This window comes from Papio anubis, chromosome 7, assembly GCF_008728515.1.
Source record: "Papio anubis isolate 15944 chromosome 7, Panubis1.0, whole genome shotgun sequence".
NCBI classification, from domain to species: Eukaryota; Metazoa; Chordata; class Mammalia; order Primates; family Cercopithecidae; genus Papio; species Papio anubis.
In genome coordinates this window covers 112562189-112584538 of record NC_044982.1, presented here as the reverse complement: position 1 = coordinate 112584538, position 22350 = coordinate 112562189, and the positions used below count along the sequence as shown (strand labels likewise).

The 22350-nt window shown below is 36.7% G+C and overlaps 1 protein-coding gene across 20 annotated transcripts in view; it reads right to left on the bottom strand.

The window, feature by feature from the left end:
* SCAPER (S-phase cyclin A associated protein in the ER) overlaps positions 1-22350 on the bottom strand; it is a 553621-nt gene that overhangs the window by 112373 nt on the left and 418898 nt on the right. For all 20 annotated transcript variants that reach the window (XM_017960807.3, XM_021940762.2, XM_017960810.3 and 17 more), the window contains one exon: positions 12067-12190. In XM_017960807.3, the coding sequence (XP_017816296.1) occupies positions 12067-12190 (124 nt within the window). The remainder of the gene's footprint in view (positions 1-12066; positions 12191-22350) is intronic.

The window sequence follows — 22350 nt, the reverse complement described above, 5'->3', positions numbered from 1 at the left end:
ATTGCTGGGTCAAGTGGTATTTTTGATTCTAGATCCTTGAGGAATTGCCACATTTTCGTCCACAATGGTTGAACTAATTTACACTCCCAACAGCGTAAAAGCGTTCCTATTTCTCCACATCCTCGCTAGCATCTGTTGTTTCCTGATGATATATTTTCATTGAAAATATTTTTCAGTTCAAAATATTTTCTCATGTCTTTGTGAATTTGTAGATACATAATATTGAGTTCTAACTTCATCCCACTGTCTTCAGAGAACATATTTTCTATTATTTCAAGCTCTTTACATGTATTAAAACTGTCTTATGATCCATCATATAGTGTACCTTGAACATCCTCAGTATGCTCAGAAAGAATGTGTGTATTCTACAGTTGCTAGGTGCAGTGATCTATAAATATCAATTAGGTCAAAGTGGTTGATAATGGTATTGTTCATGTCATGTATATCTTTATTGATTTTTTTGGTCTAGTTATTTTATCAGTTGCTGAAAGAGATCTGTTAAAATATCCATCTATGAGAATGGAAATTCTCATATGGAAACTGTTTCTTTCTTCCTTATATTCTGTCAATTTTTGCTTCATGTATTTTGTACTATACACATTTATGACTATTAGATCTTCCTGTTGATTTGATATCAATAGGCAATGCCTCTTTGCATCTACTAATACAGTGATATTAAATTCTACTTTGATATTAATATAGCTACTTATCTTCTTATGCTTACGATATATGTTTTATCCACTTACTTTCAACTTATATTTATATGGGTTCAGTCTTTGTATTTTAAATGCATCTCATGTAGATAGAGCACATGGTTAGTCTTTTTATCCATTCCAACAATTTCTATCTTGCAACCGGAGGGCTTTACTTTTTTTTTTTTTTTAAATACTCAGTCACCCAGGCTGGAGTGCAGTGGCACGATCTTGGCTCACTGCAACCTCTGCCTCCTGGGTTCAAGTGATTCTCCTGCCTCGGCCTCCTGAGTAGCTGGTACTACAGGTGCCTGCCACTACGCCCAGCTAATTTTTTTGTATATTTTAGTAGAGATGGGGTTTCACCGTGTTAGATAGGATGGTCTCCATCTCCTGACCTTGTGATCCGTCAGCCTCCGCCTCCCAAAGTGCTGGGATTATAGGCATGAGCCACGGCACCCAGCTGGCTTTACACATTTAATTACTGACACCTTGGGTTTAGGTCTACTGTTTTATTATTTCTTTTCTGTTTGTTCTCTCTGTGTTTTATTCTCTAATTCCTCTTTTCCTTTTTCTTTTGGAATATTTGAATATATTTTAGAATCCCATTTTAATTTACCATTGGCTTCTAAGTTATTTTGCTAGTGGTTGCTTGAAGGAGTTACAATACACAACCTTAACTTCTCACAGTCTCCTTAAGCTGGTATTGTAGCACTGTGGCTATACAATCTTTGTCTAGACTAATGTCCAGCAGAATTTCCCCTATGTTTTCTTCTAGCAGTTATATAATTTACCTCTTTTGTTTAGGCCTGTAATCCATTTTGAGTTGATTTTTGTACATGGGGAGAGATAGGGGTCTAGTCCCATTATTCTGCATGTGGTTATCCAGTTTTCCCAGCACTACTTATTAAAGAGGGAGTCCATTCCCCAATGTATGTTCTTGGCATCTTGTCAAAAATCAGTTGGCTGTAAATAAGTGGATTTATTTCTGGGTTCTCTTTTCTGTTCCATCGATCTGTATGGTTGTTTTTATACCAACATCATGCTGTTTTGGTTACTACGGCCTTGTAATATATGATTTTTTTCTGTTTCTATGAAAAATGAAATTGGTGTTTTGATAGGGATTGCACTGAATCTGTAGGTTTCTTTAGGTAGTATAGTCACTTTATTACATTAATTATTCTGATCCACGAGCATGAATATCTTTCCTGGGTCCTCCTCAGTTTCTTTCTCAGTGTTTTGTACTTTTCCTTGCAGATGTCTTTCACCGTTTTAGCTAAATTTATTCTGAAGAATTTTATTTTTATAGCTGTTATAGATGGAATTTCCTTCTTAACTTTTCAGCTATTTCATCATTGGTGTATAGAAATGTTACTGATGTTTATAAGTTGATTTTGTATTCTTCAACTTTACTGAATTCATTTACCAGATCTAAGAGTTTTTGGTGGAGTTTGGGTTTTCCTAAATATAAGATCATGCCATCTGCAAATGGGGACAATTTAACTTCCTTTTCTGAGGTTCTTGAATCTGCATATTTATGTCTTTCACTAAAACAGGAAAATATTTCAGCCATTATTTTTTACAAAAAAAATGTTCATGTCTCATTCTCTCTCTCTTCTCCTTTTGGATATCCAGTAATATGTATGTTACACTGTTTGATATTGTCTTATAAGTCTCTGAGGCTCTATTCCCTTTTAAATTATCTTTCCATTCTTCAGACTACATTAATTCCTATTGATGTAACTTCAAGTTTAATGACCCTTTCCTCTGTCATCTCCAACCTGCTGTCAAACCCATTTAGTGAATTTTTAAAAATATAAAACTTTTGTAAGCAATTTTAGGCTTCTCCTAACTTTCCTTAATGTTAATATCCTACACAACTACAGCACAATTACCAAAACCAGAATATTAACACTTGCTCAAAACAATGAATTTATCTACTGACCTTATAAGAGTTTTGCCAGTTTCCCCACTAATGTTCTTTTTTTCAGTCCAGGATCCAATCCAAGATTCCACAAAGAATTGTCATACCTCTTTAGTCTCCTCTAATCTGTTTTTCAGTCTTTATATTTGAAATAGCTGTGGTTAGTTATTCTGTAAAATGCCCCTCAATTTTTGGTCTGATGTTTTTTCACAATTTGATGGTGGTTATGCATTTTTGGCAAGCATATCATAGAAGTGATGCTGTGAGCTTGTAAACATATATTATTATCAGAGGGTACTGATGTTGACATAGCAACATCAGTAGTAGTGATGTTAGTTTTGATAACTTGGTTAAAGGGATGTCTACCAAGGTTTTCACTGTGAAGCTACTATTTCCCCCCCACCCTTGTTTTTTTTTTTTTTTTTTTTTTTACAAAAAAGATTATTTTGTGGGAAATTATTTTGAAATTATGCAAATATCCTCTTTCTCATCATACATTTGTCCACTAATTTTTGCACCCACCAATGATTCTCTCCTGCAATATTTATTACTTTGGTTTTCGCCTAATGGTGATTTTTCTGTTTTTCAGAAACCATGACCTGGACCCTGGTCTTCTGAGTCCCTGACCAGGACTTCCATTCCTATAAGTTAAAATGATGTGTCCTCATTTTCTTAAGCTGACAAATGAAACAAAGCAACAATTTTGTGACTTTAATTTTATAAGTTTAATAGTATTACTTTGGTAAGATATACTGAAAAACACTTAATTAAAAGATTTTATAACTTCTTGACGTGTCATTGTAAATTATTTAACGAATACACTGATAAATTGTATGTATGTATTTTTGGGAACCAAGGAGATTGTTAATTGAAAAATGATATACTAACCTTAAAAATGAGCTGTCCGTTAAGTAAAATAATAGAAAGTTAGCTTAGGATTTAGGAGACCTGAATTTGTATCCCAGTTACATTGGTAACAGGCTGTACAACTTGGGCAAGTATCCAACCCCACATATTTCCCATCCCTCTCCTCTTCTGAAGTCCATTATCCTCATCTATAAAATGAGTGGACTGAAATAGACTACACATTATGAAGACCTCCTCTCCAGTTTTGAAATTCTGTGTCAGTAAGACATATGGCACAGTAGACATAAACAGAGTTCACACTTTTATTGAAGGAAAAGGCAATGTGTCCTAGACATGCTGAGCAAGTACCATACTATATAGTGAGGAAAGAAGGGAACAGGATGCAACTGGAAGAGTACTGTTACCTGTAGTGTTGAGGGATTTTTGCTCCTATGTAATTAACTATGGAGTCTATGTTCTGGCAACTCAATATAAAGAAACAATGTGGTGAATGGAGAGTTCCAGGCCTTGCTGCTGTAAAGAAAATCAACAGGCATCTGGACGTCTCTGCACATGACTAAGTGAAAAACAATCCCCTTGTTGTAAGGTTGCACTTAGATTTCCTTTGTTTGTATCCAGGGCTTTCTTGTCACCTTCTGAAGAGCTCACCAGCAGCCTCTCAGATTCAACAGTATCATATCAATTATTTAAGGTTAGTACATCACTTTTCAATTAACAATCTCCTTGGCTCCCAAAAATACATACACACAATTTATCAGCGTATTCGTTAAATATTTCATAAAGAACAGGTCACTATGAATTAAAAATAAGACTGCTAATAAAATATTTAATGCCTTTTAAAATGCAATGAAACATCGAGAAATTATAAATCTTTTAATTAAGTGCTTTTCAGTATATCTTACCAAAGTAATACTATTAAACTTATAAAATTAAAGTCACAAAATTGTTGCTTTGTTTCATTTGTCAACTTAAGAAAATGAGGACACATCAATTGAGCTTATAGGAAGGGAAGTCCTGGTCAGGGACTCAGAAGACCAGGGTCCAGGTCATGCTTCTGCCACTAGGTAGCTCTGTGATCCTTTTCCATATCTCAATTTGCTCATCAGTATATTGGACTGTTTAGATCTTTCCCAACATTAAAAGCTTATCTATCTATTTTCACAGCACTCAGTAGTACTTTCACTGGTCTTTTTTTTTTTTTGTAAAAAGACATAAATTTTCTTTATCATTTTTAGGTGCATATTACAATATTGTTAACTATATGCACATTGTTGTAAAATGGATCTCTAGAACTTTTTCGTCTCACGTGACTGAAACTCTAAACCTATTACACAACTCTGTTTCCCCCTCTCCTTGGTCCCTGGCAACCACCATTCTACTTTGTTTCTATGAGGTTGATTCTTTTAGATATGTCATTTAAGTAGAATCATGCAGTATTTCTCTTTGTAATTGGCTTATTTCACTTATAACGTCATCAAGGTTTATACATTACAGCATATGACAGAATTCCCTTCTTTTTAAAGGTAGATTAATATTCCATTGTTTGTACTGTTGTCCCTCACTATACATAGGGGATTGGTTCAGCGCTCTCTGTGTATACCCAAATCTGCATATTCTCAGTCCTGCAGTCAGCTCTGTGGAAGCTGCATATATGAAAAGTCAATCCTCCATATGTGTGGGTTTTTGTATCCCATGGATACTGCGTTTTTGATCCATGTTTGGTTGAAAAAAAATCTATGCATAAATAGACCCATGCAGTTCAAACTTGTGTTGTTTAAGGGTCAATTATATATGCCACATTTTCTTTATCCACTCATTTGTTGATGAATATTTAGGTGTTTCCACCTCTTGGCTCTTGTGAATAATGCTGAGGTGAACATGGCAGTGCAGATATCTAGTCAAGATCCCAATTTTAATTATTTTGAATAAATACCCAGAAGCAGGATTGATGAATCATATGGTAGTTCTGTTTTTTATTTTTATTTTTTGAGGAACTTCCGTACTTTTTTCCTTAGTGGCTGCACCAAAAGTGCAAACGTTTCCAATTTCAACACACTCCCACCAATACTTATTTTCTGATTTGTTTTATAACAGCCATCCTAACAGGTATGAGGTGATATCTCATTGTGGTTTTGATTTGCATTTTCACAGTGATTAGTGATTTTGGTCATCTTTTCATATACCTGTTGTTCGTCTGTATATTTTCTTTGAAGAAATGTCTGTTTAAGCCCTTTGCTCATTTTTAATTGATTATCATATATTTTTGCTATTGAGTTGTAGTTCTTTACATATTTTGGATATTAACTTCTGACTTATTCCATTTGAGCTGCTATAAAAAAATACTGTTATAAACAACAAACAAAATTTATTTCTCACAGTTCAAGAAGTTAGGAAGTCCTGAGATCAAGATGCTGGCAGAAGTGGTGCTTTCTGGTTCATAGAAGGCGCTTTCCAGTTATGACCGCACCTGACAGAAGGGGTAAGGCAGCTCTCTGGGGCATCTTTTATAAGGGTTCTGATCCTATTTATGAGGGCTTTGCCCTCAAGATTGAATCACTTTTCAAAGGCCCCTCCTCCTAATTCCATCACAGTGGTGATTAGGTTTCAACATATGAATTCTGGGGACACAAACATTCAGCCCACAGCACCCTTTTATCAGACATGGTTTACAAATATTTTCCTTCATTCTGTACATTGCCTTTCTGCACTGTTTATTGTTTCCTCTGATGCGGAAGCTTTTTAGTTTAACATAGTGTCATTTATCTATTTTTGGCTTTTGTTGCCCCTGCTTTGGTGTCATATCCAATAAATCACTGTCAAGATCAATGTTATGAAGGTTTTCCCCTATGTTTTAATTTGGAGTTTAACAAAGTTCAAGTCTTACATTTAAGTGTTTAATCAGTTTTGAGTTTATTTTTGTGTATGGTGTAAGATAAGGGTCCAATATCATTCTTTTGCATGTGGATATCCAGTTTTCCCAACACAATTTATTGAAGACTATCTTTTTCCTGCTGTGTATTCCTGGCAATCTTGTCAAAGATCAGTTAATTGGCACTTTGAATATATCCCTCCACTCCCTTCTGGCCTGCAGGGTTTCTGCTGAGAAATATGTTGATAGTCTTATGTCTGTTCCCTAGTAAACGACAAGTCACTTTTTTGTTTTCAAAATTCTCTTACTTCTTTGAGAGTTTGACAATTTTATTATAATGTATCTTGGTGTGTGTTTCTTTATGTTGATCTTATTTAGGGTCCTTTAGGCTTCTTGAAACTGGATGTCCATTTTCTTTCCCAGATTTGGGAAGTTTTGGGCCATTATTTAAGTAAATTTTCTGCCCATTCCTTTCTGTCTTCTTCTTGTGAGCTTTCCATAATGTGTATATGGGTTGGCTTGATGGTATGCCACAAATCCCTTAGGCTTTCATCACTCTTTCTCATTCTTTTTTCTTTTTTTCCCTCTGGGTGGATAACGTCAAATAACTTGTCTTGAGTTTGCTGTTTCTTCTGCTTGACTCAGTCTGCTGTTGAACCCCTATTGTGAATTTTTCAGTGCAGTTATTATATTCTTCAGTTCCAAAATTTGTTGGTTCTTTTTTTGTGTGTGTATTTTCTGTCTCTTTGTTGATATTCTCATTTTGCTCATATATTGTTACCTTTAGCTCACAGAGCATCTTTATGAGGGTTATTCTGAATCCTTTGTCAGGTAATTCATGTCTTTGTTTCTTTAGGGTTGGTTTGTGAAGATTTATTTTGCTCCTTTCTTTGGGCCATGTTTCCCTGTTTCTTCCTACGTCTTGAAAGCTTTGTTGGGATCTGTGCACTTGACAAAAAAAGCCACTTCTTCCAGTGTTTATGAACTGGGTTTTGTAGTGTGGAAAACCCTCACCAATCAGCTCAGCTAGGGGTTCTGGGGACCTCTGCAAACTTTGGTGGGGATACAACTTCTCTAGGCCTATGTATGCACTTTCTCAACTAGAGATGCTTGCTGCTTTCTTATTCAAGTGATCATAATCTCTTCCTTCTGCTGGTATCTGTCTTTAGCACTGTGATATGGTTTGGATTTGTGTTCCTGCCCAGATGTCATGTTGAATTGTAACCTTCAATGTTGGAGGAAGGGCCTGGTGGGAGGTGATTGGATCACAAGGAAGATTTTCCCCTTGCTGTTCTTGTGATAGTGAGTTTTCACAAGATCGAGTTGTTTAAAAGTGTGTAGCATCTCCTCCTTCACTCTCTTCCTCCTTCTCCAGCCATGTAAAATGTACCTGCTTCCCCTTCGTCTTCTGCCATGATTGTAAGTTTCTCAAGGACTGTACAGCCTGCAGAACTGTGAATCAATTAAACCTCTTTTCTTTATAAATTACCCAGTCTCAGGTAGTTCTTTATAGCAGTGTGAAAATGGACTAATACACATTGTATGTTCTCTAGTTTTATGGCAGCAAGCCTCCCTGCTCTTTGTTCTTCTCACCAGCATCCAAAGTATGCTAGCCCCAAGTCAGGCAAGACAGATAGCAGTCTCTCAGGCAGACTTCCAAAAAGCTGGGATATTGTACACATGCTCCACTCTTCTCTCTCCCTCCCAGAGAAGCTGAGAGTTGGGTGTCTTTTTTTTCTTTCTTTTTTTAAAGACAGGATCTCACTTTGTTGCTGAGACTGGAGTGCAGTGGCACAATCATGGCACACTGTACCTTTGAACCCCTGGGTTCAAAGTATTCAAGGTATGATCAAATTAAACTTCTTCCCCCACATCCTGGGCTAACCCGGTGAAACCCCGTCTCTACTAAAAAATACAAAAAATTAGCCGGGCGAGGTGGCAGGCGCCTGTAGTCCCAGCTACTCGGGAGGCTGAGGCAGGAGAATGGCGTAAACCCGGGAGGCAGAGCTTGCAGTGAGCTGAGATCCGGCGGCTGCACTCCAGCCTGGGCGACAGAGCGGGACTCCGTCTCAAAAAAAACAAAACAAAACAAAAAACAAAAAACTTCTTCCCCCAAATCTTCCCAATTCCCCCAAGTTAGAATATATCATTCATTCATCAAATACTGAACAAACACCTATTATGTGCTAGGTACTCTACTAGGTTGTCTGAGCTACTTTGTAGCTCTGATAACATTATAGAACTTCTCACAGCTTCTTATAGTCATTAATATTTGCATATGCAATTTCTTTCTTCCTTAACTGTGGGCTTCTAGAGTGATGGAACTGTGTCCAATTCACCTCTATAACCCAGGCATCTGTACAATGTTTTGGAAATAGTAATTAAAATGAAATACAAGAGTGCCAAAACAAACTCCAAGTGGCTAGAAGAAAAACGTCTCCTAAACCATCTGGGTTTGTGAAACAACCAGAAAGACTGAAGTAGCTGATGATAATCAGTTGTCTTATAAATAACACCAGATCACAATTAATTAGCTTCTTTTATGCTTTTTTCTATTTTTGTTGGAAAATGTATTGATCACTATTTTTTCATCCCTTATTTCAAGGATACTAACAAGTCAGTGGTCCATATTTCAGTTACATGTAAATTAAAACTGGTTAGCAAGAAAAATGAAAATACATTCAAGTGATTTTCAGAAACATAAAAATCACCATCACCAACCACCCCAAACCAGGAAACACATCCTCCTTTACTCACTGCCACAAACCCAGTCACAGCAACAATAAGAATTGACGGCGATAAAATAAAGAGCCCAAAAGGAATGAAAAAACTCAGAAAGTGCCATGTATAAGGAAAAAAAGGATAAAATGTGTTTGGCAAACTAATGTCCCAGGATCCCAGGTCCAAACTGAGCAAAATTGATGGGCAGAATAAACATAGAATGTGGTCAAATCCACTGAGAGATTAAAAGCTTTTCTGAGGTCAAGAAACCTTGGGTTACAATGAAGGTTATTCAAAGGGAACTAGGGCTTTCAAAGAAGAAGAAAATGATCAAGGTACTTACCAGCTCCAGGCCCACGGTTGGTACTTAATAAATGATAGCTATTATGAGGAGCTGAGAACTAACTCAAACGTCCCTCTTTCGTGATGTCCCAGGGAGAATCACTGAGTATCTTTCTCTGTGCTCCCAGAGTACTCTATACAGGCTGCCATCATATCATTTACTGTATGTACTAGGGTCCGAATGCTGTGTCCCTCCCAAATTCACATGTTGAAATATAATGCTTAATGTGATGATATCTGGAGACAGGGCCTGTGGGAGGTAATTTGGTCATAAGGATGGAATTCTCATGAATAGGATTAGTGCCCTTATAAAAAGAGGCCAGAGAATTAGCTTGCACTCTTTTCACCATCTGGGGATAAAGTGACAAGTCAGCAGTTTGAAACCTGGAAGAGGGCCCTCACCATAACCTGACTATGGTGGTACCTTCATCTTGAACTTCCAGACTACAGAATGTGAGAAATAAATTTCTGTTGTTTATAAGCCACTCAGTCTATGGTATTTTGTAATAGCAGCCTAGACTAAGACAATATGTCATCTATATTATGACACATGACATCTATATATATGCAGAACCAAGATTCTTTCTTTAAGTCTTCTTGTTCATTCCCTCACATTCCAAATGCCATTCTCTTTCATTACTTGTTCTGTTCAAAGTAATGTCTCTTCTTCCACCACCAACACAGAATAAGCTTCATGGAGTAAATTCTTCCAGATGATGCAGTATAAAATGATAGGAGAGCATGAAGTTTTTTTTTTCATTCTTGTTTTGAAATAATATTAAGTAAACAAATATGTTGTAAAAATAGAGCATTCCTTTAACCCAGTGTCCCTTACTATTAACATCTTACAAAAACGTAGTATAATAATTGAAAGGAGGAAATTAACATTGAGCCGATAAAACACTGTTCTATAGATCTTACTTGAATTTCCAAGTTTTCCCATTGATGTCCTTTTTGTGGTCCAGGATCATACATTACATTTAATTGTTATGTCTCGTTACTCTCCTCCATTCTGTGACAGTTCCTCACTTTTTCCTTGTCTTTCATGATATTGACATATTTGAAAAACATTAGTCAGTTATTGTGCAGAATGCCCCCAACTTGGGTTTGACACACCTAGCTCTGATTCTTGGCTTTCTGACTTAATATCTATGTAGCCTTGGGCAAGTCAACCTCTCTGGGACTCAAGTTTCCTCATCTGTGAAATGGAATAGTAATACTGACTTTAAGAAGCTGTTTTCAAAATTAAATGAAGCAAATATATTAAAATGCCTGGGATATAAGGCCATACAAAAAATGTTATCTTTTCTCCTTGTGCTGCCTTTCAAATATTTCTGATAGAATTTTTTTTTTGCTAAAATATCTTACTCATATTTTAATGCCTTATTTTTTAGACAAAATCATATATAATGTAGCCTTTGATTGATGACTCACTATCATCACTATAAAAATCCATTGCTATATTGTGCAACAGTTCCAGATCTGTATTTTTGTTGCTTTCCCTTATTGCTATTCCCTCTCAATGTCAATATGTCTGACTGTAAGGGTTTCATAATTCCATTTCTGATTTTCAGCTTGCGATGTATCAAAATTCATTTATTCACCCACACATACAGACAATGATGTACTGAATCTACTAAGTGCCAGGTCCTATGTTAGCATCTTGGAGATAGTGATAACTCACTTCCTGTCCTCATCGATTTTATGGCTAGTGGGGGAAACTGACAAGAAAATAGTTAGATACAGTTCAATGTGATCAATTCTATCAGAGATGTTAATACCTAAAATCACATAAGAAGTATACTTAACTTGAATTTGGGGGAAGAGTCAGGCTGGGGAAGATTTCATGAAGAAGGTAACATTAAGCCTTGGTTAAGGACTGCAAAATGCATAGGAATGAACGAGATAGAGGCAAAGGCTTGTAGTTTAAGGAAGAGTTATTAGAGCCGTGTGCTGAGTAAAAGTAAATCGGTTCTGAAAAATAAATCTCTTGTGTTATAAACTTGCAGATTGAGAGCTATTTTGTGCCGATACCTCAGGGACTTAGAAATTTCACCAGGAAACTCCTGGCGACTCCAGTTGACATACTTAAACCTTTGGCTGTTATATTGAGCTTACCTCTTTCAACATCTGTGAACTGAAGTAAAATTTAAGGTGACAATTGGCTGCTTGTTCCCATTTCAACAATATAACAAGTTTTCCCCTTTCTAACAGAGGAGTTTTCTTTTCTAAAATAACCTAAATATCCATCAAAAAGTCCTCTTAAACTGACCCTTTTAACTTAACCTGGCAAGAGAGGTTTTGAGGCTTTCCTAACATTCTTCCTTTCTACAGTACTCATTCCTGTGGCTTTAGAGGTTTGGCTTTGCATCCAACTGATTCCAAAGATCCAGTCTAACTATGTAAATCTGTAACCTTAGCAAGTGTTATAAGTCTATTATCCATTAAATATTGGAACTTAAAAGAATTCAGTGCAAAAATTTCAAATTATTAAGTTTGTCTGCCAGTCTCTATTCTCACAGTCATCTTCACTTTCTTCTTTTTTTTTCCCCCATCTGGAGAGTAAATAAGTTGAATTCTTTCAGTTTTCTCCACAGGGACTATTTCTCAAACGTCAACTGCTTCTAACTCAAAGCAATAATATTACATACCGTCAACTGGTGTATCAGGAGGTCCATTAAGAAGGTAATCTTGTTACTAAACAGAACATCAGTGCAGTTTTCTGAACAGTTATTGCAGGTGAGGTTGTAAACATTGATTGCATTGCAGAGAGACCTAAAAGAAGGAGAAAAACACCACTTATAAAACCCGAGCAGCTCTTCTTTAAACAATTAAAAATACATAAAATGAATGGTACGAAAGCAACAGGCATGAGATGGAAATCACTCTAAAAAACCAAGCGAAATACTGTTAGGTACAAGGCCCATCAGCTAGATATAAAAGCTTATAATTTTCACCCAAAGCCCAGTGTTCATTGGTACGTAATAACTCTTACTAATTTCTATTAGCTGCAGTTGCAGATAATGGAAACATATTTACTAGTCTATGACAGTTTCTGAATACTCTAAGACTAGATGTCATCCAGGAACTTTGGTTCTTCAAATAATACCCAGAAAAAAAAAAGGAAAAGGGCTCTATCAAAGTTTCTGTTGCCAGATCTCCTGGTCCAGGACAAGGAAGATCATGGAAGAAGAGAGCACCCATAAGGAGAAACCAGAGGCTCTCCATGTAAGATAAGACCCTAGAGTTCTAGGGAGTGGACACCACACTGCTTGGAGGCGGAACATGGATGAGTGCCTGAGCAGCTGAGGACATCTTTCCAAGAGCGTAAAAACTGGCCTGTGTGGGCCCAAACAGTTTAAGGTCAAACTGATCAAAGAAATGTTTTTCTCTAGGAGGCTTAAAATATGCTGAAAAAAACTATAAAGCACCCAGAGCCTGAGCAATGTGAAAAAGGGGCAAGAACAACCCCAGCCCAACCAAAGTCTGCCTGCTGCTGCATTCCTGCATCCTTGGCCTATGTCCTGCCGCATCACTGCCATGCCCAAGAAAAAGCTGAAGGGGATGCTAAAGGAGACAGAGTCAAGGTGAAGAATAAGCCAGAGAAGATCCACAAGGTTGTTTGCTTAACCTGCTCCTCCAAAGCCAGAGCCCAACACTAAAAAGGACCCCGCAAAGGAGAGAGAGGAGGTACCCAAAGGGAAAAAGGAAAATGCTGACACTGGCAGGGAGGGGAATAACCTTGCAGAAAATGAAGATGCCAAAACAGACCAGGCAGAGGAAACTGAAGGTGCTGGAGATGCCAAGTGAAGCGTGTGCATTTTTGGTGACTGTGTATTTCTGGTGACTGTATAGTTTGAAATACTATTTTTATCAAGTTTTTAAAAAATGCAAAATTTGTTTAACTTTTTTTCCTCCTGCCTCAGCTTCCCCAGTAGCTGGGATTACAGGCACCTGTCACCATGCCCAGCTAATTTTTGTATTTTTAGTAGAGATGGGGTTTCATCATGTTGGCCAGGCTGGTCGTAAGCTCCTAACCTCAGGTGATCCACCTGCCTCAGCTTCTTAAAGTGAGCCACCATGCCCGACCTTGATTTACTTTTTTAAAGCTATGTTGTTAGCACACAGAACACTTTACTGTTGTATTGTGGGAAAGGGTCATAGGTCACTAATAGAAGGTCTCTGATGCTGGATTGATGTGGGGAAAACACCTTTCCCTTCCCATTTTGAGAGATTTCCTCTTGACTCCCAGGAGGAGGGATTCCATGACTCTGAGACATGTAGCCACCTTGGCACAAATCCCTTGTGGTATGAAAAAACAAATTGGTTGTTATGTCCTCTTCTCCCTCATCATCTTCAACACAGACTTAACTCCCTTAAACCCAAACTCTGTTGGGCCCTGACCCTCCAGTAATTGGTTACCAGTGTGTCAGGCAATTAGACTTTACAGTGGTGCCACTGAGATGGAGCACCCCAAAGAGTAGAGTTTCCACTTCTAGACTGTGGATTTTCATATTTTCAGATAAATTCTGCCATTTTTATTTCATTTCCTGGAAGTCAGGGTCAGTTCATGAAAAGCTGTTAAACAACATGCTAAATGTGAAATGTCAACCCTCACTCTAACCTTTCCGTTCAGAGCATCAAATGAAGATCTTATGGTGTTTTATAGTGGCTTTTTGATTTTAGTAGTCCATTGAAGAAGGGAGTTTGAAAGTTGTTGTACACTGTTAATGATTATCTGCCCATGTCCTGCCTGAAATACCCTGATTGTTTATGGAAAGTAACTTTAATAAAGCTGGATATAGTTTGGCTTGGAAAAAAAATAATATATAATTGTTCAAAGAAACTTTTAGAGCAACAAGCTCAATGGGCACGACAGATTCCTGGATGTTTTGAATACTGTGACTAAAATCTCCATTGCTTGAGTGACCAATGTTTATTTTGGTCTGTCTGACTAAATAAATCTCCTGCTTAAGTTCTAGGTAAAAATGTATTGATTTAGTTCTATACAACCCAGTCTCTAGGACAGTTCTTAAACATGTGATTCACAGAACAGCACTATTGGGAACTTGAATAAATACAAATTCTCAAGCTCTACCCCACACCTAGTAAATGGAAGCTCTGGGGATTTTAACAAGTTCTGCAGGTAATTCCGCTGCATATTCAAGTTAGAGAACCACTGCTCTAGGATAGGGGTTCTGTATCTTGACTAGGCATTAGGATCACCTGTAGTTTTATTTTATTTTATTTTTATTAGTTTTTGAGGAAGGTTCTCACTCTGTCACCCAGGCTGGAGTGAGGTAGAACAATCTTGGCTCACTGCAACCTCTGACTCCTGGGTTCAAGCTATTCTCCCATCTCAGCCTCCCAAGGAGCTGGGATTACAGGCGTGTGCCACCACACCCATCAAATTTTATATTTTTAGTAGAGACAGGTTTCCTCTTGTTGGCCAGGCTGGTCTCGAATTCCTGGCCTCATATGATCCACCCACCTCAGCCTCCCAAAGTGTTGAGATTACAGGCATGAGCCACCATGCCTGGTACCTGTAAATCTTCAAAAATATATGCTTGCCTGAATTCTTCCCTTGGTGATACTAGTTGGGAGATGGGGTAGGCTCCTGACATCTGAATGTTTCAAAACCTTTATGGGCAATTTTGATGTGCAGCCAGAGTTACTCGTTCATTCAACAAATATCTAACTTCCTATGATGTTCCAGGTATTGTGCTAGGTGGATAAGACAGGCAAGTTCTCTGTCCTTATGGAGCTGATGCTCTAGTGGGAGAGAGATGGTGAAGAGAGCCCTTGTTATACTTGTGATCATCTGTCTGATACAGCTGTATACTGCTTCACATAATTGATAGGTTCCTGAAAAAAGGGGACAGTAGAATATACTGGTTAAGACTACAGACACTGGAGTAAGATACTAGTTAGAATCCTACTTCTACCATTCAAGATTTTAGCAAGTTAGTTACTAATTTCACATAATAGCATCCATTTTTTCACCTATAAAACTGGAATATCTAAACTTTGTATGGCTGTCGTGGGAATTAACTGAAGTAATAGATGTAAAGTACTTAGGACAGTACCTAGTACATGATTAAGTACTTAATAAATGGTAGCCCTTTTTAGGGCTATTAGTCTATTATTTGGGTTATTAATCTTATTCTTAATGAATAAGGTATAAATAATATGTTAATATATAGAATCAAATTAAAGCATGCTACAGATGCTTATTTCCAGGTTAGTAAAGCACAGTGCTTCCCAAATTTTTTTCATGGTATGCTGACATAAATGCTGAAAGGACTAAGTTGATGTGAGCCAGGAGGAGATTAACCTGTTTCCACCAGCCTTACCGAATTTCCCTGAGCAATGAAAAAAAAAAACCTTGACCCACATCTACCACATTTATGACATATCAGTTGGAGGTTCTATCTAGCAAATTCTTCACAGATGTCAACCAGCAACACTTCATTTATTTGATAACATGTATAAATTTTCAAGAGTATTTTTCTATTTAATTTAAAAATAATGTGTATTTATGCTGATAAAAATAGTTTTAAAAATAATTGTCATAAATTTGGGAAAGAGAACCACAAAGAAATAGTAAAATACTATCAAGAGAAAATTTGGTATTTGTACTTCTAGTCTTTCTTAATAAATTTTAAGAAAATTTATTTTCTTAAAATAAATTTATAAGAATTTATTTATTCTTACAATCCCACCAACAGTGTAAAAGTGTTCCTATTTCTCCACATCCTCTCCAGCACCTGTTGTTTCCTGACTTTTTAATAATCGCCATTCTAACTGGTGTGAGATGGTATCTAATTGTGGTTTTGATTTGCATTTCTCTGATGGCCAGTGATGATGAGCATTTTTTCATGTGTTTGTTGGCTGTATGAATGTCTTCTTTTGAGAAATGTCTATTCATATCCTTTGCCCACTTTTTGATGGGGTTGTTTGTTTTTTTCTTGTAAATTTGTTGGAGTTCTTTGTAGGTTCTGGATATTAGCCCTTTGTCAGATGAGTAGATTGCAAAAATTTTCTCCCATTCTGTAGGTTGCCTGTTCACTCTGATGGTAGTTTCTTTTGCTGTGCAGAAGCTCTTTAGTTTAATGAGATCCCACTTGTCAATTTTGGCTTTTGCTGCCGTTGCTTTTGGTGTTTTAGACATGAAGTCTTTGCCCATGCCTATGTCCTGAATGGTACTACCTAGGTTTTCCTCTAGGATTTTTATGGTATTAGGTCTAACATTTAAGTCTCTAATCCATCTTGAATTAATTTTCGTATAAGGAGTAAGGAAAGGATCCAGTTTCAGCTTTCTACTTATGGCTAGCCAATTTTCCCAGCACCATTTATTAAATAGGGAATCCTTTCCCCATTTCTTGTTTCTCTCACCATTATGGAAAACAGTATGGCGATTCCTCAAGGATCTAGAACTAGATGTACCATATGACCCAGCCATCCCATTACTGGGTATATACCCAAAGGATTATAAATTATGCTGCTCTAAAGACACATGCACACGTATGTTTATTGCAGCACTATTCACAATAGCAAAGACTTGGAATCAACCCAAATGTCCATCAGTGACAGATTGGATTAAGAAAATGTGGCACATATACACCATGGAATACTATGCAGCCATCAAAAAGGATGAGTTTGTGTCCTTTGTAGGGACATGGATGCAGCTGGAATCCATCATTCTTAGCAAACTATCACAAGAACAGAAAACCAAACACCGCATGTTCTCACTCATAGGTGGGAACTGAACAATGAGATCACTTGGACTCGGGAAGGGGAACATCACACACCGGGGCCTATCATGGGGAGGGGGGAGGGGGGAGGGATTGCATTGGGAGTTATACCTGATGTAAATGACGAGTTGATGGGTGCAGCACACCAACAAGGCACAAGTATACATATGTAACAAACCTGCACGTTATGCACATGTACCCTACAACTTACAGTATAATAATAATAAATTAAAAAAAAAAAAAAAAAAAAAAGAATTTATTTATTCTTATAAATTTACATTTATATTTTATCCCATTTTCCCATTTCTTAATTAATATGTAATAATGAACAGTTCTCCATGACATTTAATATTCTTCTATAACACTAGCTTTTAATTTTTTTGTAAGGCAGAGTCTTGCTCTGTTGCCCAGGCTGGAGTGCAGTGGAATGATCCCAGCTCACTGCAACATCTGCCCACTGCAACCTCTGCCTCTTGGGTTCAAACAATTCTCCTGCCTCAATCTCCCAAGTAACTGGGATTACAGGCACATGCCACCACACCCAGCTAATTTTTGTTTTTATTGCCATCTTGGCCAGGCTGGTCTCGAACTCCTGACCTCAGGTGATCAACCTGCCTTGACCTCCCAAAGTGCTGGGATTACAGGCGTGAGCCATCACGCCCTGCAGCTTTTAATTTTTAAGAAGAGCAGGGAAATGCTTTCTTCAAACAAAATCTTACTCAGAAGCTTGAACCAAAGAACAGATAAAATCAAGAGTTGCTCTGGCTGAAGCAGAAGCTGGGGACCCAGGGACCTCCCCTGCTCTCCCCTTTCAAAGACCCTTGAAAGCTTCCTTGGAGGCCTGGGGGTGTGTTCCCTTGAGATACAGTGAAAAACTGAGCTAAGATACAAGTAAAATTTAATTTGCTAATTTTTTGAATAGGTGATGATGACCACAGTACAATTAAGCCAAAATAAAAAGAGTGCACTATGAAAAGCTTCTCCCTCTTACTCATGTCTCCCAGCCTCATCTTAGAAATCATCATGGTTACTGGTTTACATATCCTTCCAGAGACAATCTGTGCATATGAAAGCCTTTTATTCTCCCCTACACAAACAATATGCTACAAGATTTGGAGGTTGAATGTGAGTGAAAGACATCTTCCTGTGGCTCTTGGCTGTTACTAGCAAGGTTTGGAATATGAGGCTTTCCTGCAGCAGCATTCTGGGGTCCATTTTCCAGCTTCCTGGGCATCAAAAATCAGTGGGATAAGTTGTACTAATTTCTCATCTGTAGCTTCGGGTACACATTCTGTGGTTTATTGGGTGTAAGAGATAGTTGTTTGTGTGGCATTAGCCACACATTTCCTCCCTAACATGTGTTGGCCTCAGAAGGAGCAGCCCCCTTGTGAATTTGTTTGGTATTGTTTTAGGAGTCAATCTAGAAGTCTGACAACAATTTTCTTTCTCTCTCTCTCTCTTTCTTTTTTTTTTTTTGACAGGGTGTTGTTCTGTCACCCAGGCTGGAGTGCAGTGGCATGATCATAGCTCACTACAGCCTCAAACTCCTAGGCTCAAGTGATGCTCCCACCTCAGCCTCCAGAGTAGCTGGGTCTACAGGTGCACACCACGACACCCAGCTAATTTTTCTTTTTCTTTTTTTGTAGAGACAGGGTCTCACTATGTTGCCCAGGCTGGTCTTGACCTCCTGGCCTCAAGTGATCCTTCCTTCCACCTAGGCCTCCCAAAGTGTTGGGATTATAGGCATTAATCAACATACCCAGCCTTCCAAGAATTTTCTAAGTACTTAATGTCTTATAATAAGTTCCTTCTTGGATTAAAATACTTAAACTGAGAAATATTGCATGGTCTTTAAAAGCTAAATAGTGTCTCATCCTGTGGATATAAAAATTTACTTCAATTAATCTCTTACTATTCTGTCCAATTTTCAATGTTACAAATAAAGTTGTTTTAATACAGTCAGAATTCTTAGTTTTAAGCCATGGTGTTGGTGGGGGGAAGCTCAGGTTGATTTAAATAGAAAGGAAATCAATTGACAGGCTACTTGTGTATATAAAAGAATCTGGAAAATTTAGGTGTTGAAGTTATACTTCCACAACTAATATCCAAAGAACACAACACCAAACTGGTCTGCTGAAAAAAAAAAAACAAAAAAAACACTGGGCACATATGAGACAGACTGAACTAACATTGTGACTTTGAACACTAGATATAGCTGCCTCAAACTCTCCAAAGAATACAGTTTGAGATGTTTTTGCTTCTTTACTTCATTGCCTTCAGAGTGAAAGTCTAGTGTGAGTATGGTGGATTGTAAAACCTTGGTCACATTCCTGTATCTTAGACACAATAAAGACTAGGAAGCAAATACTTGGCACTCTCAGGTTCTATAGCAGGAGAGCCATCTTACATGCTTGGGAATTCTGTAAATATAGGACAATGGCTGAGATGTTGTGCAGGTTAACAGCACAACCCTTGTTTACAACAGCTGCTGAACAAATCATTCTGTACCACTCTGCCTGCTTACCTAGGATAAATTTCCAATAATGACAATTTGAGTCAAAGAATATGAAAATGAAGCCTTTTGATAGATATTATCAAATTTAAACTGTCCCCCAGAAAAAAATTTTAATCAATTTATACCCCCAGAAAAAGATTTTTTCCATGCTTTTACCAACATTAAATAATATCATTAAAACAAATATTCACCAATTTGACAGCTAAATAAAACTAGTATTTTAAAGGTTTTTTTTTTTTTTATTATCAGTATGATTAGAGATTTTTCCCAGTGTTTATTTGCCGTGTCTATTTATGTTTTCTTGCATTATCACGGTGTGCCTTCTACCCGTTTTCTATTGGGGTGTGTTTTCCTTATTTATTTATAAGGCTCTTTATTGATAATATAGATGTTAACCCTTTTGGTCATATTTTAAAAATAACTTTTCCAGTTTATTGCTATCAATTTTGTTTTTTAGTTTTTTTTTTGTCATAAGTAATTTTTACATTTTTATTTGATACAATCTGCCAAACTTTTCCTTTAGGACATCTGAGATTTCTGTCAGAAAGGCCATTCTACTTGAATATTATAAAAATATTCTTTTAAATTTACTTCTGGTGCTTTTATGAGCTTTGCCTTTGAATTCACAATATAAACTTGATTTGGGGATAAGGGAAAAAGACATTTACTTTATTATTTTTCTTTAAAATAAAGTTGCTACTTATCATTATCTTTTTGTTAATTATTCTAGTTTGCTATTTTAAAATTTGGGGAGGAGGTTTTTATCTTTTAAAAATAATTTATTAAGATTATCTCATTATAAATATGACAAATGGTTAATACATATTGTTAATATTTTTTCCAGCTTTTGTCTTCCATTTTGCTTATGCTATTTTAAAGTTTTTAAAAATATACTGAGACTAAATAATTCTATGTAGTCTAACAATTTTTGTAGTTTTCTTTTTCCTGCTTTTTCTTTTGTGTTTCAAAATTATTTCTCACTCTCACTATGAGATGAGGTAATTATTCATTTGTATCACCTTCTAAATTATTCATTTGTATTTATTTTCCTTGAATTATCACTGTGTATGGTAATTTTATGGTTTTCTAATTCACTGCTGATTCATTTAGAATTTATTTTGGTGTGTTGCGTGAGACAGGAGCCTAAATTTATTTTTCCCATGAAGAGGTATTAAATAAACTCTCCTTTCTCCACTGGTTTGAAATGCCATCTTTATCAGACTCTAATCGATAACTATCTATTTTCGTGTCTGTTTCACATTGTTTGTGTATTGTAGCTTTATGGTAGAGTTAATATATAAAATTGCAGATCTCTAAAGCCTTTAAAAATATTTTGAGGTATTAAGAATAATATGTGGAACATTACAACTGTATAGTTTATCCTATTTTTTCCCTTTGGGTTTGAACTATATTTATATAAACTTTATTTTTAATTTTTTTGTTTGTTTGTTTTATTCAATGGAATTCCTACTACTTGTTTCAAATCTTTTGTGGGTGATCATGAGGCATAAACAAACAACACATGGTATGGGACTAATGTTCTAATGCCCTCTGTGCTTTACATTATATAGAAAAGTCATTTATTGGTAAAGTGTGGAAAGTATATCTACATAATCTTATGCTCACAAAACTCTTCCAAGAAACTTTCACAAAGAAACCACTTTCTGATGAGGAAAATAAAGGAGGAGGGAACCGAAAAACTCAGGGTCAGGAAATACTTGTCCTTTCAGTAAAACTTGTTTGAAAGACAACCTCTATTTGAGGAGTACCTGTCTTAGAAAGATCACTCCTTTGAACCCAGCCTGGGTGGTCTACCCAAGCAGCTTTCCCTGTAATTTTAAACTCAAATGACCAGAAGCACTTTTTAACATCAAACAGAAAGCACCAGATTTTCAAAGTATCTTTTGAGAAGACATTAAAATCTTACTGTCCATCCTGTCAAAACTACAGTGTGGTTGGGGGATTTGAGATAAAGGCTTTCTGCTCCAAAAAATCATAAATATGTGAGTGAATTTTTGTGTAAGTCTTTTCACTGAAAATGTTTCCTCTGAAAAAAAAAAAACAGACGATAGGAAAAGCATCATAAAATTGGGTCTTTTGACAATAAGTGCAGGACATATAGAAAAAGGACAGTAATAGAATACAAGTGTAGCACACACCTAAGACATTATGAAATAGTTAAACAGAAAAGCTCCAGGTGATTGCCATGTAGGAAGGTTTTATAATATAACTTAGAAAGTACATAGTTTATATCCTTGTGCAGTTTGCAGTGGTTAAGACTTAAAAAAAAAAAAAAAAAAGAAAACCACTGTTCACCAAAATCCATTGTCATACACCTGTGTCAAGACAGCAACCATTTTTAAACAACAATTTCACAAAATCTACATGGGGGAGAGAGAATGGCTTTAAGTTCTGACACAGTAAAATTCTGTGCCAAGTAGGGATAGCAAGTACTAGGATCACATAAATATGGCTGCAAAGAGAAACTTGGTGTTTTTATCAATTATCGTTTTGCCCTCAAGTAAGAACGGAATTGGCCTGATGGGGATAAATGTAAAAGGACAGATCCTCGCAAAACAAAGAAGATGATTAGCAGTGGATATAGTATTAGTTTGATGAGAACTCTCTAGATCGAACCAAACACCCAGACCTGGAGTTTTCCAATT